We start from the raw sequence: 15,833 nt of genomic DNA, 5'->3' as shown, positions 1-15,833 counted from the left end.
GTGCGTCACCGCCTCGACACCTCGGCTAAGTCCGCCGTTCTAGGTCGTAGCTCGACGGGAATAGGCTCAAACGCATTCAGGGCACCTTAGGGACCCCAGGAAAGTCAATTCCGGAGCTGAAATCGCCCCAGTTCAGCTACACAAGGCTATGAAGGGCTCGGGGTGCCGGAGGAGCTCGCAGGCACGTCTTACTCCGTCGCCATCTTGGCCACGCCCCATATCTCGTTTTTTTAACATATTTTTATTGAAGATAGTCATCAGACCACAATACAGGGAGTGTTAATCGTACAGTCATATTACAACATTACATGTTACTTAAGAAATAATATTATTGGCGTACTTTCAGGTGATACTTTAAAGTTTTTAACCTTACAATAGCCTGTTTTATAGCACACAACAATAATCACCTCTTCACATTACTCTCTGAGTGCTTTTTGACATGGTCTCTATTCGTCCAATCCGTAGCTACATGTCTCGGTCAGATGAACAATACTTGGAAAGCACATTTTCACTAATTAAATGCTGTGGGATTAGGAAAAATTTACCTAAACCCAATAAAGTACCCACCCACCCCGCACCAGTAGACTCAGCAAAAATTCAACCATTTAGTCAGTTCAACCAACCAGTATATCAGAGGCCCAAAAGTTCAACATTGTATACCTGGACAACATCCTTCATTACATCGTGAAGTTGTACAATAGCTCAAATTATTTATCTCAACTGCCCAGAACGAACAAGAAATAGGAGAGGGGGAGGAAGAGGGGACATCTAAAAATTCCGTCAATACGCTAGTAGGTCAGTAGCAATAAATTCTTCCAATAATGCATTCCATTCCATAGAGATGGGTGTCCTGCGCAGCCCCCTGATGTTCTTCCCTTTTTCGTTCCGCACTCTACGCCCTTCCCCATCTCCCCGTGCCAATCCTGCAGTGATGGCGGCCTGGAAGTTTTCCATTTCCTAGTAATGTTACGTTTCGCTAATATAAATGCAAGATTGTTGAATTTGGTGACTGAGCTTTCTTCCCTTTTGGACCTAGGCCTAGTAAGCAGTATTCCAGCTGATCATTATTTCGCACTGGAGCGATATCTGCTAATATCTCACAGACTGTTGCCCAGTAATGTCCCAGTCGTGGGCAGCTCCATAGCATATGTAGTAGACCCGCTTCCTGTGATTGACAGCGTGGGCATACATCCAATGCGTCTTGAAACATGACACTCAATTTACGCGGGGTCAGGTAATAGCATGAGTTGTATAAACTTAAATTTAGGGTTCCTCTATACCTTTCTCGGGTATTCTAGTATAGCGCTCCATTCCTTGTCACTGAGTGGTCGGCCCACATCAATATCCCCTTTGTTACGCAGTGGTTGTAGCGGTATCGCTGCTTTTGTGTGGATCCCTTTGTATAGCCATTTCGTTAGATGTCGCCCATTTCCCATCAAATATTGCATAGTGAGTAGTGCGTGCGTTGGCGGTTTTATCCCCCCCCCCCCACCCCGGGCCCAGGTGGTACGTATGTATCTAGAGATACTGGTGTGTAAAAGAAACAGTGTGTTTTGCATTCAGTGTTCTTGAACAAATACATCGTGAGGAATCAGGGTACCATCCTTGAAGAATGCGCCCACCATGTACACTTCTTCATCTTCCCATGCCAACACTCTCCTATGTGTAACCCTGCCTAGGTGTGTGGGAATCCCCAGCAGAGGGACAGTGGAGGCGTATGAAGCCCTCATTTTGGTGTACCTCGTAGCATTCCTCCAGTACAATAACGCAACTTTTAGTAAATAGGGCGCTGTTCGGGGAATTTTACTTTTGGGCAACGAGTGTATGCATGTCTCCTCTCTGCCAGGCCAATTGGGACATACCTATCTCATGCAGGTTCTTGCCCACCGACCAATATGCTAGCCACTGCAACTGACTCGCATAGCAGTACGTTGTCAGGTCAGGGACCCCTAGTCCACCCTGTTTAGCATCTAATTGTAGCTTCGCGATCCCTATACGTCTTCGACTCTTGACCCATATTAATTCAATCAGTAGGGAGGTCAATAATTTAAATGGCTGTGCCGGTACCATAATGGGTAGGTTGGTGAAATAATACAGCAATCTCAGTAACATCAACATTTTGGCTATTGCCACCTTGCCTGCCACCGACACAGGCAAGGAGGTCCAGAATTTTATTTGGGACCTAAGAGAAGTTATACAGAAGATCCGTTGTGTCTCTATACATATTAATTCCTAAATATTTGAAAGTAATAGGTGCTATATAGAATGACCAGTTCCCAAAGCTTAGTATCCCAGTGCATGTCACACCAGTAAATAAATAAACATAGGATTTGTCATTAACCAAGAACCAGAAAAGTTTCTGGAACATAGCAAACGTGGAGGGTATGGGTTTGTAATCCTCATCTAGATTCCTGAAATACAATATCAAGTCATCTGCATATGCGGAGACAATATGAGTGCTGGGTCCCAGTACAATTCCCTTATGTCCTGCTACAGTGCGTAATTTTTGTAAGAGAGACCCTAAAGCTAAAATGAACAGTAGAGGGAAGAGTGGGCAACCCTGTCTGGTGCCCCGTGCAACCTTATATTGCTGTGAAATATGTTTTCCAGTGCGTACCAGTGCTGTGGGGTTCATATATAATAATCTCACCCACTTTATATATTCCTCCGGTATGCCAAATTTGGAAAGGGCATGAAACATATAACCCGATGTAGGGAGTCAAAGGTCTGAAGCAGATTCAGTGAGATGCATCCCGCATCATCGGCTGTTGGTAGTGTGTGTGTCATTATTTGATGCAGATGCCTAAGATATAGTTGGTAAACCTCAAAGCACATGAAGTAGATCACGATTTGGGTGTTGGATAAGTTGAACTTAATTGTTTTCTTCACTTATTTGAATACGCACGCATTAGACTCTGTTACACTTGGCTTCATATTATTTCCAGTTATCTCTCTTTACTTGGTGCTACTGGGATAATCATTCACACCAACTCATTTTTTATCACCGGTTTACTTCGCTTTCAATCACTTTTAAAATGTTCACTTTTCTTATATGTCCGGACGCTTCGATGGATCATACATATATTGTATTTGTATTGTTTGCAGAACACCCCTGATGAAGGACTTCCCCTGTACGAAATGCATTGGGTGAATTGATGAGCTTATCATGTAATAGATGTATTACATCTGGAAAGAGTGTTTGAAAAAATCAACTTCATGATCAAACAATTCATGTGAAAACAACATGGAATAAAACGATGAGATAATCTACTACATTTCTCATTTGAACTTTATTGTTACAAAACTTTATAAAACGTTCTTCGTTTTCATTGGTTGTCGCTCAGAGAGTTGGCACTTACCCTAAGTGTCACGGACTATATTTTGATTACCACACCTTTGTCGGGGAGTGATATCTCTGATGCACACCACAACCTGTTCATTTTGGATTTAAAAGCGGAGTGTGTAACCTGATCCCTTATTCTAGGTATCAGCTCACCCACCTTTATTGATGCAGGCCCCGGAGGATGAGATCCCTGGGACCAATAACGTCTCATGGAGGGGGGCTGTGCAACCACGTTCCCCTTTATTTTAAACAGTGGCCATAGGGATGGGGTCCCTAGGGCCGAGCAAGGCTCGGGGAGGCAGGATGCACAGGTCCCCTCCTTTTCATTCTAAGGAAGGGACCTGGGGGATGGGGTCCTCAGGGCTTAACAAGGTTCGGGAAGGGGGCCAATGAGGCCCCCTCCCCATTATTTCGAAGAGTAGTCCTGGGGGGGGGGGGGTGTCCCAAGGGCTGAACAAGGCTCAGGTAGGGAGGCCACACAGCTTCTGTTCCCTTTAATAAATAAAAAAAGACCTTGGGGTCCCCAGGGCCAAAAGAGACTCAGGGAGTGAGGCTGCGTGGCCGCTCTCTCCATTTTTCATTCCCCAGGGCCTATAATGGCTTGAGAAGGGGGTCTGCAGCCCACTCCCTTTCAAAATAAAGGCCCTGGGGATAGAGCCCCCAGAACCAGGCCTCGTGGCCAAACCCGCCACACATGGCCAAAGCAAGGGGTTGGCTGTCTATGGGGGGTTACCCACAGGCCAGGCCTTGTGGCCAACCCCCCCCCCCCCCCCCCCCCCCCCCCACCATGCACAGCCAAAGGTTGTCCATAGTGTGGCATTGGCTGCATGCATGTGGTTGACAGCAGGGCCTGGCCCCAGGATAGCCCACCACCATGCACGGACAAAGGCCCTGCGCAGTGTGAGGCAACCCCCCTGTGTGCGACTGGGGGTTGGACTTATGTATGGTAATTCAATATTACATCACTCATGACATCTATGACATCATTGATAATATCACTGCAACATTTGCAGAGAAATTATTGATGAGAAAACTGTGTTTGGAGGGAGCCTTGTTAGATCTGGGGGTCTATAGTTGGCAATGGTTATCACCTTTGCCCAAATAGGGACCCTTAATCTAAGTCAGGATAATGGGATTACACTCATTAATAACCCCTGCTCACCCCCTTGGTAGCTTGGCACGAGCAGACAGGCTTATCTCAGAGGCAGTGTGTTAAGCACTTGTGAATATACACAGTAATATAGTGATAACACTACAGATGGACACAACACAGGTTTTTATAAAAATAAGTTTTCTTTATATAGACTTAAACACAAGACCACAAATGACAAAAATCCACAATACTACACTTAAGATTACTTAAAAGATGATTTAAGTCTCTTAGTTTAAGTTGTTAGTAAATGCGAGAAAGTTCTCAACAAAGTACCTGGATGCACAATGCAAAGAGAACAAAAGGTTCCCAAAAGGGGAGATGCATCGGTTCCGTGACCTGGGGGAACGGTTGCGTCTTGCCTCAATGCTTGCGCAGAGTAGTGGACTCGTCGTGAGCCTTACCGGTGCGGGGGTGATGCGTAGATTCTCGGTCTGCGAGCCAGTTGCGGTGCGCAAGATGGCGCCTTGATGCGACGCGATGATCCGGTTGCGATGCAAGAAGATGGCGCCCTTGATGCGGCGATGTGATGACGATGCGATGACGCCCTGGCAGCCTTGCGACGACTCTGTACTTTGGAGCCGTGACAGGACCTGCGACGCGCTTCTCCAGTGATGCGATGGCGACTCTCGATGGCGTCACGCTTCTCCAGTGATGCGACAGCAGGCAGCTTCGATGAACACACGCTTCCAGGGAGATGCGACGAAGGCTCGCTTCTCTGGCGTTGCGACGATTTCAGCTGCGGCGGCGACACGCTTCTTCTCGATGCGTCGCACTTCCAGCTCTCAGAGGCACGCAAGTGACTGGAGTCAGAATTCCCAGCAAGGAAATTGAGGAGGGAGCTGGAGGTGAAGTCTTTTGTCCCTGAGACTTCAGCAGGAGGCAAGCACAGTTCAAGCCCTTGGAGAATATTCTGTAGATGAAAATCCTTACAAAGTTCCTTCTCCTTTCCCTTGGCAATGAAGCAACTACTGCAGGCCAACCCAGCAAACAGCACACCTGCAGAGGGGCAGTCCAAACTCCTGCAGCTTCCTTGGTTCTTCTCCTTGGCAGAAAGGTTGCTTGTTCCAGAAGTGATCTAATTTCTTGGGATCAGGGTCCCAATATTTATACACCAAAATCCTTTTTTCTCTGAAGGCAGAAAGGCCGCTGCCTACTCCAAACCAGTTCCTGAGCACTTTGTAAACATGACTCTCTTCTTCCTTTCACTGTGCAGGGCAGAGACATCAGCCGCCCCACAGGAGGTGGAGCCAGCACAGGGGAGGGAAGATACAGCTCTGGAGCACTCTGTTGACATGATTCCTCCTCTCCTTTCACAATGCAGGGCAGAGACATCAGCCAAGCCAAAGGGGGTGAAGCCAGCATTGTAGAGGGAAGGCCCAGCCCTATTCAGGTCCCAGGTGTAACTCCTCCCTACCATCTAGATGCAGATCTCTCTATTCACCACCGGGCTGCCCCTGCCTGTCTCCTGGAATTCCCTAGCCCTGTCACTCACAAACCCAGACAAGGAAAACACAATCCAGCAGAGGCAGGCTCAAATGGTTAGGCAAGCAAATACCTGCTTTCTAAAGTGGCATTTGCAAACACAGAATATTAAAATAAACTTTACTAAAAGATGTACTTTATTATTCAGAGTTCAGGCTTACTAAATTCGAATTTCTACCCAGTTCCCTGACTCAGTTAGGATTATAAGAATGTAATAATCTAACTTCCCATTATAACCTATGAGAACAGGTAGCCTTCAATAGTGAAAAACGAAAATGGCGTAACTCACTATTAGAACATGCTACACACATCAGAGCATGTCCCACCTTATACCTACAATGCACCCTACCCTTGGGCCTACCATAGGGGTGTCTAATATGAAGCAAAGGGAAGGTTTAGGGACTGGCAAGTGGGTGCACTTGGACAAGTCGACATGGCAGTGCTAGATTGCACATAGGCCTTGCAATGGCAGGCCTGAGACACACTTTGCAAGCTGCTTCTGTGGGTGGCACAACCAGTGCTGCCAGCCCACCAGCAGCATTTGATTTACAAGCCCTGGGCACACATGGTGCACTGTACTAGGGGCTGACAGATAAATCAAATAACCCAATCCTGGAATCCAATCAGTATATCAATTTAACATGGGGAGCACTTGCACTGTGGCACTGATTAGCAGTGGCACAGTGCCCAAAGCATAAATCCAGCAAAAACATATCAAAACAGAGGAGGCAATCCGTCAAAATGGAAGGGAGACTCAAGCCAATGATGCCAGGTCTAACAGTGTGATTTACATTTACTTTAGGGCATGAGTTATAGTTACTTGAGATAACTATAAGTATAACTGGTAAATTTCTCCTAGTGTCTTGGTCAGTCATAAGATTGGACAAGACTCGCAAAGAAAACTCGCAACATCACAATGCCTGCACCAAGGGCAAGCCTAAAGTTGTACTTTGAAGCCATTTATACATTAATTGATTATCTTTCATTACTTTTCCTCATTTTATAGCTCTGTTTCACATGTCTTATAATCTTATTACTGGTTTTGATTTGCAATTCTTAGATATTTAGGATTCAAATTTAGAGCTGTCATATCATCTCATAAGTGCACCTTTTTGGTACACTTTCTTCTCTTTTAAAAATAAAATAGATGAACCAAATTAATGAAAATATAAATGATAGAAAGACCTGACTGTAACAACGTGGCTTAGGCAAGAATTGTTCGCACAAGAGTTCCCTAAAACCTCAGCATTCCTTACCTCTGGAGGGGGCAAATGCAGTGGAAGTCGGCATCTGGGAGCTGGAATTCCCTGAAAGTTCTCCCTCTCTGATGAGATTTGGGAAGTACATCCTGCAGGAAGAGAATAGAAAAGGAGAGGCATTACATCTCATGAAGGGAGTGACAGAAACAGGTCATCGAGGCTCTGCCACTGTGGCCCCAACACCACAGTAAGGGTAGATATTTCCTTTCCATAATTCTGAAGTATTTTTTTTTTTTTTGCTCAACCTGCTCTGTGTCCATAAGCAGGGGTCTTATGTATGTGTCTTGTCTGACCCTGGTGGCCAAAGCCTTTGCCGTAAAGAAATAAGTCGCTGTGCATTGAGGTCCATTAACTACCTACTTTAGAGTGCTGACATTCCAAAAAAAGCGTACGGTGAGCTTCGGGATGCCAGATACAAGACTACTGGAACACGGGGCATCACTGTGTGCTAGAACAAGCATAAGATTTAAATTAATCTGCAGCATTCAATGTCAGTCTCACCTAACAGGTCTAAGCTCCTCTGCAGATCTTCAATTAAAGCAAAACATGACGCTTTCAGGAAATGCCTCAATGAAAAGCGAACTGTATTAACCTGATTAAATGAAGATTGAAATTATGAACTGCAGCTGCCATAGTGGTATATGGTCTTATTGACGGCACACACCTACTATTGTGTGCTGATAAATTTGGTGATGACTTTGAAACTTTTGACTTCTGGGGGAGTGGTATGCATGAAGGTTCACCTCCTGCAGTAGTACATATTATCATTTCAACTAATCAATTGAGTTCAAAATCAGCAACATCTATAAAAGCCAAGGTCCTCTGTAGAGCTTCAATGGAAGTGAAACAACATGATTCCAGGAGATGGCTCAATGAAAAGTGAAATGCATTACATTTTTTAAATGACAATTGAAATGCACACAAGTGACACATCTACCATAATGCTATGGAGCCTTATTAATGGCAAAGTCTCATGACCAATTTTTGCTGCTTTGACAGAGCGTTGACTGAACTGTGGAAAGATGCTTGATTATATGTTTTCCTATCATGTCTTGAGAGGGGTCTAAAGACGGGTCTAAAGCTAAACAGTACCTGAAAATTGCTGCCTCTCATCTATTAGATTTCAGCTGACCCTTTCCGCCCCTGCATATATCTGGATAATCTCCTATTGTTTCCTTCCTTTTCCTGTCTGGGCAACAAAGCCACAGGTCTAGGGTGGTGATTAAATGCCTATCCATCTTTCTCAGCTTTGAAGAGGGGTTGTTCAGTGTATACCTGGAGCCAGAAACTTCAATGTTATTGGTTGTTTATACTATTCACCAGAAGGCATGTTCCATCATTCATTGATGATTATCAAATTGCTATTTTGAATGCTTGTTCACATTTTCAGACAATTTAGATATTATTAATTAAATTCCAGTACATACATGATGGTAAACACACTAATAAGTCTCCTCTTTTCTGACATAGTACCTTGTCTTAGCTAACAATGAACGCTGTGGAAGAGCCTGAAATCACCTATTCCATATCACCAGACAAGACTCCAATTTCAGGAGACCCGATAAAAACCTTAATTGGCAAGATTAGGAATCGCGTCCTTCACTTCCCATTTTGCCCAGCTGAAAATCAGTGAAGCCACGTAACTGGGGAGAGGAGTTGGCCTAACGGCTAGGGGGGTGGATCTCGAATCTGGGGAACTGGGTTCGAGTCTCGGCAATGACGCTGAACATCCTGTGATTCTGGGCAAATCGCTTAATCTCCCCGTGCCTAACAAAAAATGAGTGTGTCCTCAAGTAATGCAACTGGTGCTATGTAAAGTGCTCTGATACCCGATTCGGGTCAAGTTTGAGCTATATAAAACTCTGTAAAAAACAAAAAATGAAGGGGCTCATTAGGATGGCATAACAATCGCCGCAGGCGGAGGCGATTGTTACGCCATCCTAATGTGAAATACCCCCCTGCCATATTATGATGGCGGGGGGTATCGTGGCGGACACAAAGTCCGTCCGATGCTGTTCCGCTGGTCGGCAATCGTTACGATTGCCAGCCGGGTGGAGCTGGGCCACTAATATGGTGGCAGTGCCTAGCAGGCACCGCCAGCCATATTAGGATGTGGGTTGTTTAAAGGCCTTTCCATGTTGGCGATGCCGCCATGGAAAAGCTGCCCGCGATTTGCTTTAGGGGCCAGTTGCGGGCCCCCAGGAGGGGAGTGGTGGTGTGCACTTGGGGGGTACCCATGGTACCCCACTGCAGTTCCCTGCACCAAGTGGCAGGCACCACATGGTGCCTGCCACGTGGTGCAGGGAACTGATGTGCATGCCCTTTTACCATTGTGGACAGTGCTGCAGCCAGCAGCACCATCCGCAATGGTAAAAGGCCAGGATGCGCCCGCCAGTATGGCAGGCGCATCCTAATTGGGCCGGTGGGACCGCCGCACGTCTGGCGGTTGGTCCCATCACCGTTATGATGGCGGACGGACTGATGTCCACCCGCCATCATAATGAGCCCCTTAGAGAGGTTTCAGGGTTGAATTCCCAATGGGCAGAAAAAGTCCATGTCAAAGTCTGCACTGTTATAATAAGAAGTCTGCCCACCAGCCCTGTCCTGCACTGTCACTGTCATATACAGCACCTTACTTAAGGATACCCTGCAGTGTCATCAGAGGTAACACCGCCTCAGAACCCCCATACCTCCTGTTGCCAGCTCCACCAATGAAGTCAAGGACTCCAGGGGCATACGATTGATACGTTTTCTGGATATCTTTCCAGAACATAGCCCACAAAATGGGTTTTCTTAACCCAATGACACCATAGACTTAGGGCCTGAATATGATGCGGTCAAAAGCGGCTCCAACCGTCGGTCGCAGCCTTTATGACCACATCGTAATATGCTGGTCGGATTCCTTTCTGACCGCGTCATTACGATGGAGACGGTCGAAAAGAAATCTGAACGGTCATTCCAACTGGCTTCCGATGGGCTCAGAGAGCTTGTTCGCCAGTTATAATGCGGCCAGTAATCCCGAGGGTGGCTCTTTCCGCCCCTGGATTACAATGTCGGGTTTCGGCAGCCTTTCCATGCAAGCCTTTCAACACAGAAAGGCTGTTGGAACTCGACTTTAGGGGCGCCTAGCAGTGCCCCTTGGGTGCACAGCCTCTGATTGGAGACTGATGGGGCACCTATTGTGCCCCCCTGTTGATCCCTGCACCCCAGGGCAGGCACCTAAAGGGGTGCAAGATGAACAGCACCTCCTATTTTACAATGGGAGCATGCATTCCGGACGGTATACATGCTCCTTGTAAAGCATAGGAATGCAACGAACAGTGTTTGATCGCATCCTAATTAGTCAATCGGGACAGCCGACCGGGTGTCGGTTAGTCCTGTGACCCAGACGATGTCGGACGATGGAAACTCCGCTCGACATCGTAATCAACCCCCTAGTCAATATGCCAGCTTGAGACAGAAAACCCAGTGGACTAAAACCACCCCGCAGCCCACTGTGCATTACTTGAGTGAGGTGCATTCAAAGTACCTATCAATCCTGTGAAGTTTTAAGGGATAGTTGGAGCAGCTCAAGTCCTCTTTCACCATGAATGGACATACTCAAGAACACTAGGAAAACAGGAATATAGTTCAAGATTTAATAAAAGCAAAATCCTATCTGGCACATATTATGAATACTAGCTATTATAAAAATAAACAAGATAATAACTATGATACTTGTCAGGAGGCAGAATGATAGAATGTACTGTAACTTTATGATGGTATTATTAAACTTCTGTGCATCAATATCCCCAACCCCTCATTTCACCTGGCAAATTAAGTTAAACTTAGCACCAAAAGAGGCCTGCTTTGTGCTTCATAGATGTTTCACACCTGCATACCTTTTCTGAACAACAGAACCAATGTTCAGGAAAGAAACAGCAGCTGCTGTGCCCCTCTACATGGGCAGATAAACTGAGGGAAGACCTTGCCATGGGAGGCTGGATGTGCCTTGACCTTAGTCTTCAGCTAGGAGAGGTGATTAAATCTCCCTATGACCCTCAGTCTCGAATCACTGGTATGAAGTTCCTCTCTATGGCATAACACTCTGTTCTAGTGTAAGCATTGTCTGAACATTGTTAAACATTTTTGAAATAATTAGAAGCAAAACCCTTCTAACCCTTCACGTACTTACATTCTGCAAAACCTTGCCTATTGTTTAAGAACAAAAGGTGAGAAGTTGAGAAATCAATTTCTATGAAATCCTGTTCTTTATTTAAAAACAATCAATGGAAAAGCCATTCTAAATCTAGAGAAAAACATGAATATATTTTGAAGCAAACTGAATTATCATTTTGTAATGAATAATTACATTCATAAATGTACACTTATATTTGAAACGTATATATTAATAAATTAGCATATACTGGGGGATACCTAAAAGGGAGACTGTATCATGATTATAATTTGATGGGAAGGACTCGCTTTTGCATGTAGCATATTCCCTGTAATCCCAGTGAGCCTTATTTAATATAGGTAACATTTTATTGAGCCTCACCTTTGTGCGCAGTGCAGGTCCCAAGGTCTCGATAGCACCTGTTTCCTCCTGAAGAGGAAATGCAGTTCATGGTCATGTATTCAGCATCCTCTGCTGCAGAAAAAATAGTTAAACAGATGATTAGGGATAGTGAGCAGCAAGTGAGAAGAATCCAAGGAGAGGGAAGAACCCAGGAGGTAACATGCATTGCCTAACTCCCATCACAGGATACCATTGCTGTGTGGTCTATACTAAAATCAGGATGCCCACCTACTTGATCTTCCTAAATCCAAGTCCTTCTACCATTCCACCTTGATACTCCCCTTCAATTCCTACATCTTCCATCCTCATTCGCCATGCTGGACTTCTACAATTCCCTGACCTCAGCTAACTGCAACATAATTTAGATTTAGGGGCTTATTACTATTATGGCGGTCCTATGGAACGCCATAGCTGCGGTGGCGGTGCGGACACCACGGCACCGGCGGTCTGACCGCCCTATTGCAAGTTTGGTGGTCAGACAGCCAAAGGACCACTGCAACTGCCGGGGATCTGTGATCCTCTGCGGTGTTACAGCAGTGTGAGGCTGCAATATGCAGGAAGTGCTGCTGTGGCACCGTAAAGCATATTACGAGTTTCCTCACCGCCCTCCCTTTCATTGTGGGGAGACCGCCATGAAAAGGGTGGCAGTGAGGAAACTAAGGGGGCCCTACAGGTGACTCTAGACCAGGGGTGCATGCAAGGGGGCACATGTTGTGCCCCCTGCATGCATGCACTCCCAGTTTCAGCATGGCACAGACTGCACAACATGGTGCAGGTCATGCTGCTCAGAAACGTGCTTTGGTGGCCATAGGACAGCCAAAACACGACCGCAAGACCAGGAATGTACTCCTAATCTGGCGAGCGGTGTGCGGACGAGTTTGGCAGTCTCCCAGCGGGGCGCAGGCTTGACAGCCCTCTGGGAGACAGCCAAACTCGTAATCAGGTCCATGGAAACAACATTATCTAAGTTATGTTACCCTTAGTGAACTGAGCCACCCTTATGGCGTATCTGGCATAATAACTGTTTACTTTGCTGATGCACATCCTGCACCCATTTCGTCACTTGGTTCATATTCACATGACATTCATAATGCCATTTATGTTTTAACCACTGTGACAAAACAGGATCACTGGCATGATATCGATCCATACAATTTCGAAACACAAAATATCAGAAATTAAATATTGACCATAAAAATATCGACCTCCTATATTTAACTGGTAAAACCACAAATATTGAGAACTCAAATATTGTTGTTAAAAATACCAATTTTTATCTATATTGAAAACAAAAATATGAAATACAATAATCTTGTTTTTAAACATATCTTTTTTGACTTTTTGTATGTTTATTACAATTACACAAGCAATATTTGCAACAGTTTTCAATATCTCTTTTATCGTTTACACCGGGATACATACGTTTCCTTCTCGGGGTATAGCTTGGTGTCACTTATTGCGCACAAACGCTTACTGACCACCAGTCTTCAAAATAGAATAATATTGTTACCTTTAAATAAAAATATATGTAAAAAATATCGCTACACACAATATCAATAATAATATCACCAAAATAATTAAATAATCACTAATAAATATTTAAAAAAACACTTTACACATTAAAAATTACTCAAAATAAAACTAAAATATTTTATACACATACTTAAGGTAAACAACAATAAAAATGACATTTACTTTCCAACCCATATCATATATAAAAAAAGTTATAAAAATACAACTCCACAAATATAAGCATAAACTAAATATATATATATATATATCCACACTCCGGTTCAACGTTCCCCGGCCATTAAGCGCTCGTTGTGGGTGCGAAGCCTTACGGCAGAACCACGCCGTTATCTATTCCACACTCCTTCACTTGTCAGCAAAGAATTTAGGCGCACACCTTCTGAAATCCACAATTAGATTTATTTCAATCCATTTAGCATGAAATCCCGAAAGTCGTCTCACCACAGGAATCTTTGTCACCAAAGAGACAACGTGGACCCAAAGTCGTGCTGCAAATTTTATTTTCTCTCACCCAGCACCTCCGCCATGACGCGTTTCGGTCCTACTCGGACCTTGATCACATGACAAGTCACATGGGGAAGCCCCTTTCAATTTAAAGTGCTTGTGCAAATTACAGTGCAACATATATATATATATATATATCAAAGACTGCCACAAAGTGAAGACCCCATACAGCGAATAGTTAAATGCCTTTTAATGAAGAGCTGTGGCATGGCAGGGTAACAGTCATACTCGCAATTTCTTGAATGGCCCAACGCGTTTCAAGCATAACGCTGCTCTTGTTCACGGGCTGATCGGCAAAGGGAGGTGTACGGCAATCGCACAGGAACAGCTGAATTATACACACATAGTCCCGCCTCAGTGGGCGTATGCACGCACTGCATGCTGGTGCTTGAAGTTTCTAGTTGGTTATTTCCATAGTGGGTGCCTTCTTCCTCACTCGAATAAAGCCTTCGTCTTACCCACGTGGGTTGAAAGGTAGCTGCCAACACCCGCAATGCCATATTTCGAAGTCCTTTCACGTGGCACTTCCCGCTCCAGCGAGTTCGCAGGTGCAAACTCAACAGCAGGGCGTCTTCGCGACCAGGCCGGCCGCTAAAATCCATCAAACACTGCCACAAAGTGAAGACGCCACACACACACACACACACATAAACAAACCAATATTCAAAAGTAGCAAAGTATATAATGTACATCAAAATAATACCTAGATTAGCGTTTACCATAGGACACAATTAATTTAAAAAATTCGAACTAAAACTAAACCAACCAATGAAATAAACTACAAACAACTTTAACCAATAAAATAAACCAAATAATTAAATCAACAATATAAAAGGCACACTAATTTAACAAACTCACTACTTCAAAAACGACAAACACTGCAAGATAAGGAAACTCGGCCGAATTTTCACACCAAACCATAACAGAAAAAATATGTACATTTCAACAGTTCCCTAACCAAGTAAGTAAAAAAGGATATTTACAGTAAACATAATCGTATTAAGCTTAAAAATGTTAAGTAACAAATATTTAATAAAATACTATCCAACTTCTAACTTTTTTCATAGACTTCCTAAAAGAAAAACCCATGCCTACAAACAGTGATAAATGGCCTGAAAATAACAACAATTAAAAGCCACCAGATATAAGAAAGTAAGTATACATAAATCAATACAAAAGTATAAACTCACCCAAATTGCAATCAAAAATAAACTTAACACCTTGGCTGCTAATGGTTTTCCCCTCCTGTGCTGATTGATAAATCCCATTGTTCATGACAAGCTCAGCTTGTCATAAGCACAGCTCCACTGTGCCTCATGACGAGCTGAGCTCGCCATGAGCAGACCTCAACATCTACAAACTAACAACTAATTAACATTTAAAGTGACATTTTTGAGTTTTTTTCATCCAACAGAAAAGAGAGCACATACTTCACATAAGAACTCCCCCAACAGGAAAGCTGCAATATTGTGAGACGCATTTATAGACAACATACATGTAAGTATACAAAATAGAAGTGATTGCGTAATTTTAAATTAACCCTTTCTGTGCTGCGCGAATTTTGCTGCAGTGCTGAATGTTCCATTGGGCCTATGGAACCATGACGGAACGGTTCCGTCATAAGCACAGGCCAACTTACGCTCATGAGGGAACCGTTCCGTCATGAGCATGGAAGGGGTTAAAAGAATAAATATACAAAAGTTAAAGTATCCTATATATATTTATACTATCACACTACTTTCAGATACAATGACAGAAGCTGAAAAGTATATCACTTTGCATAAAGGGAAGCAGTTACGTCCATGGACCGCCAGACTTGTCGGGACAAGGCGGTGGCGGTCCAGCCACCTCCGCAGTGGACATCCTACCGCAGTATTATAAGTTTGGAGGTCAGATCAACATTTGACCACAGCAACCGCCAGGGACCCACGTTCCCTGGTGGTGGAGCGGCGGTCAGGGACTCAAAATTTGCTAGCGGTGCTGCTGTGGACCTGTCATGCATAT

At 44.4% G+C, this 15,833-nt stretch overlaps 1 protein-coding gene across 1 annotated transcript in view; it reads right to left on the bottom strand.

The window, feature by feature from the left end:
* Positions 1-15,833, bottom strand: part of LOC147683184 (actin filament-associated protein 1-like 2) — a 278,687-nt gene that overhangs the window by 105,315 nt on the left and 157,539 nt on the right. Inside the window, exons 3-4 of the mRNA XM_086944799.1 lie at positions 11,775-11,867; positions 7,235-7,326 (exon numbers count right to left, since the gene is read on the bottom strand). Of these exons, the coding sequence (XP_086800925.1) occupies positions 7,235-7,326; positions 11,775-11,867 (185 nt within the window). The remainder of the gene's footprint in view (positions 1-7,234; positions 7,327-11,774; positions 11,868-15,833) is intronic.

This window comes from Lissotriton vulgaris, chromosome 11 (genome assembly GCF_964263255.1).
Source record: "Lissotriton vulgaris chromosome 11, aLisVul1.2, whole genome shotgun sequence".
Taxonomy (NCBI): domain Eukaryota; kingdom Metazoa; phylum Chordata; class Amphibia; order Caudata; family Salamandridae; genus Lissotriton; species Lissotriton vulgaris.
This window is presented reverse-complemented; position numbering and strand designations above follow the sequence as displayed.